General features: G+C 30.2%; 1 protein-coding gene across 1 annotated transcript in view; it reads right to left on the minus strand.

The window, feature by feature from the left end:
- Positions 1 to 1731, minus strand: part of LOC109837225 (oleoyl-acyl carrier protein thioesterase 1, chloroplastic-like) — a 4984-nt gene extending 3253 nt beyond the window's left edge. The window contains exon 1 of the mRNA XM_020405377.1: positions 1347 to 1731. Coding sequence (XP_020260966.1) covers positions 1347 to 1679 — 333 coding nt within the window. The 5' untranslated portion in view covers positions 1680 to 1731. The remainder of the gene's footprint in view (positions 1 to 1346) is intronic.

The following is a 4262-nucleotide window of genomic DNA, read 5'->3' on the forward strand; positions in this document are numbered from 1 at the left end:
TAAGCAGATAATTTTTTTACTTCTTTGAACCATCGGTATAATTTGCAAATAACTAAAGGAGCATGGGGGTGATGCAACAAACAAAGATAGGATAATTGCTAATAAGGCACTTTGAGCAACTAGGGTAGTAATTTGCAAAGCCCTAAAGGAATGTCAACCGATACACAGTAAAAAAGAAGATATAATTTGTGGAGATGGTGCTCAACATATCGAAAGGGAGACAAAGCTTCATCTAGTTGGTCCCAAATATTTTGGACAGAGATTTTTGTCGTCGTGGTGGTTGTTGTTGTCGTCATTGTACTAAAATATCTCCAAAAGAAGAGAACCTACCAATCACCAAACGCTAATTGAATACTTAAAATAAGTATTAAAAATTAATTATTTCCAACAAAATTCCACTTAAGTTCAACATTTGAAAAATTCTAAAGGAAATTCCACTTTAAGTAAAAGTATAGTCAGATTTAATCCCAATTCAAATATGTTAAAACCAATTAGACCCTGAAGAAAAGCTCATCCCATGTATACAAGATAATGTCCTTGATAACAAGGTTTTATCATTGTCCAAATAAATATTAACATCATTGTTGAGAGTCAAGAATAATCTGCAAAAACCTCATGGAAACAAAAGTTACAGAGCAAGCAAACCTGCTCAAACCATATGAAAAACAACGGAATGGATGAAATGTCTGCTTCCAGGAAATCAGGGAATATAATTTAGTATCTTGATAGAACTGATATGACGCCGATTCAATCATCCCGAGAAAATGAGGATTTCAAAGTGAAGATTTGGTGTTCTATTGTATTAAATTAAGAAATCATATCAACTACCAACCAACACATAAATAAAAAGGAGAGAAATTTCAGATCCAAACTAGTAGACAATCACAATTACAACAAATCCTAACAATAATCGAAGCTCAGAAGCATAAATAAAATCCACATCTGAGCTAAAAAATTGTTTTTTTTAACATTTATTATTGAAGTTCACAAAAGGCAAATCAATCCAAGTCTATTAAATTAAAAAAAACAATTTAAATTACCACTGAAGCTCAATGAATATAATTCAGCTAAAACAAATTAATTAATGTTATAGAGAACATAGATTATCAGTAAGCATAATTCCCAATGTAAACTAGATTCGATCAAAATATAGCAACTTCCTGGCCCAAATCCGAGCAGGACTGAATTACAATGTTCAAATTAGCAACTTATCAAAAACAAAAGACAACTCTAAGCTCTGCTTTCAGTGCATTGAAAACAAAGGTGCCAACTTTCACAGTTAAAGCAAATCAAAATCCAAATCCAAGCAGAACCCACTATTACAATCAAATCAAAGGAAATTATACCTGAAGGAGATTGGCAATGGTCTCGACAGTGGCAGTTTTGTTAATCCCAACCTCATAGCACCTCACAATAAAGCTCTCCTTATACGAGAGCCCATCCTCAAGCAAACTCCCCATCCTCAATCTCTCAGCCAGCCCCTTCTCCTTCTCCGTCGCCGGAGAAGCAGCGGCAGATAACTCCAACGCGGAGCACCGCACGGCGGCGGCGGCGGAGGAGGAGGATAAGGACGATCTCTCCGCGGAGCACCGGACCGCGATGGGGATATTAAGGCGGGAACGGCGGCATTGGGCGGGGTAGGCGACGGGGCGAGCTGCCGCCGCCGAGGCCCTCAGCATGGCTTTTGCTTTTAGATTCGGGATCTAAGAATCTCGGCCGTCCGCGTTGTTCGGGTTTTTTTTTTTTTTTTTTTGGTAATAAGTAGAGGATCCTGAATAATTAGAGGTCGTCGTGGTCGATGAGAACGAGGAGTCGAGTCAGCTGGGTTTGGAGTTTGGGGACTGACTTAAGAAGTAATTTCGATTTTGCCACGGATGTTTTTTTTGGGATGTTTCGAATAACCCTGCTCTCGCCCATTTTTAAATAACCCCCTGAACTTCAATATATATATCATTAACGCGCTAGCTGGTCTCCAAAACTCCAAAAAGTTTTTAAGTTTTCCACGTTAGCCTTGCCGAAAATCCTTTTATATATGTATACTAGTTTTTATACACGTGCAATGCACGTGATTAAATATAAAAATACTTTATTTTTTATTTTATTACTATAAATATGTCAGTTTCGTTTTAATTATTAGATTTGCTACAAGTCTTATTTAAACATTATAAAAAAAATGATGTAATGGATTTTTGTGCTAAACTGGGATCAATATACTTAACCGGGATATCATAATTGATTTTCGCAGAAAAAAATGTCAATTGACATAATAATATATATCTTCAAGGATAATAATAAAAGAAAATAAGTTAAATTGATACTACATGTCATATTCTAAACTCTACTAATCCCAAGCTATAATATGGAGTCAATGATGAATAGCAGTATCATTATGAACTATAAATTCTGGCAATAAAAAAAATAATATTTTTATTGCATTGAAAATAGAATTACACTGCACTTTTTAACATTATAAGCTCATGTTTTATAATAAACAAACTCAAAAGCAAACATAAAAAAATACAATAAACATGATATATATATATATATATGAGATCTGAGCCTACATTATTTGATAAACATAAAAAAATACAATAAACATGATATATATATATATATATGAGATCTGAGCCTACATTATTTGATAGACTTAAAATAATAAAAAAACAAAAACTAAATATTAATGGTAACTATAGTATAATTTTATGTGATAAAAGCAATCACATAAGCATACAAAAATACTAAAAATTTTGCATGAAAATTCATTCTAAAAATTCCTAATTTTACTCAAAAAGTAAGTTATAGTATAAAATGTTCAAAAAATATTATTATTTATTCTTTTTATTTCATATTTTGATTGAGCCGAGATCAATCGTTCTCCACCTTTATCTTTTTATTGAGCAATTCTAGAGTAGCGTCTCCACCATCTATATTAATTGTGATATCAGGTTAGAGTTAAATTTCTTAAAATTAATATCTTTAAATAATAAAGTTCAACACCAAAATCAACCCATTTATTTTTGCCCCCTAGAGTAGCGTCTCCACCATCTATATTAATTGTGATATCAGGTTAGAGTTGAATTTCTTAAAATTAATATCTTTAAATAATAAAGTTCAACACCAAAATCAACCCATTTATTTTTGCCCCCCCCCTCCCCCCACGCTAGGTTTGTATATGATAAAGAGCAAAAGATAAAATAAGAGTCCAGAATTAAATATATTAGAATATATTTGGATCAATTAAACTATATTATTACTCATAATTGATATGCATAAGAGACAACATGTGTTGACAATCTTAAACTATAAAACAGATTGTATGGGCCCTCTAACGTAATTTTTTAAGGAAATTAAGCAACCCCCCAAGATTAATTTTGAAAATCTCTTAGTTTTGTGGAAGAGTTTGGGTGTAAAGAACAAATTATTAAATTATCTAATCCGATTAAAGTATGATAATATAAGTTAACCCCATACAAGAAATTTATTTTAACCAAATTAAACTCATATATAAGTATTATAATTGGCATTAAGATCAAAGAACGTGTGAGATTCTCTTTGACTTTTATACAAACAGTATCTATTTAGATAAGTTTTGTGGAAGAGTTTGGGTGTAAAGAACAAATTATTAAATTATCTAATCCGATTAAAGTATGATAATATAAGTTAACCCCATACAAGAAATTTATTTTAACCAAATTAAACTCATATATAAGTATTATAATTGGCATTGAGATCAAAGTACATGTGAGATTTTCTTTGACTTTTATACGAACAACATCTATTTAAATAATAATAGTATAGTTAAACTTTATGATTTGAAAAGAAATCAAACATACAATATAATTAATTACTTTAAAATAATCTAATCTAATTTAATAAGAAGAAAATAGATGAAAGTACTATAAAAGTTGTTGCAATTTTATAATTCATAATTCTTAAATAATCTAATCTATCTAATAAGAAGAAAATAATAAAGATATATACTTGTTGAATGAGATAAAAGTACTATAAAAATTATTGTAATTTCTTGATCTGAAAAAAAATAAATATATAATATAATTAATAAATTAAAAATAACCTAATCTAATCTAATAACAAAGGCACATGCCTGTAAAAGGAGATAAAAATGCTATAGAAATTATTGTAATTTCTTGGCTTATATATATATATTGGTATATGATGTTGCATGTGAGAGAATAACAATTATAAATAGAGTTATATTTAAATAATAATAGTATAATTAAATTTTGAAACTAACTATACAA

This window comes from Asparagus officinalis, chromosome 4 (assembly GCF_001876935.1).
Source record: "Asparagus officinalis chromosome 4, Aspof.V1, whole genome shotgun sequence".
Lineage (NCBI taxonomy): Eukaryota > Viridiplantae > Streptophyta > Magnoliopsida > Asparagales > Asparagaceae > Asparagus > Asparagus officinalis.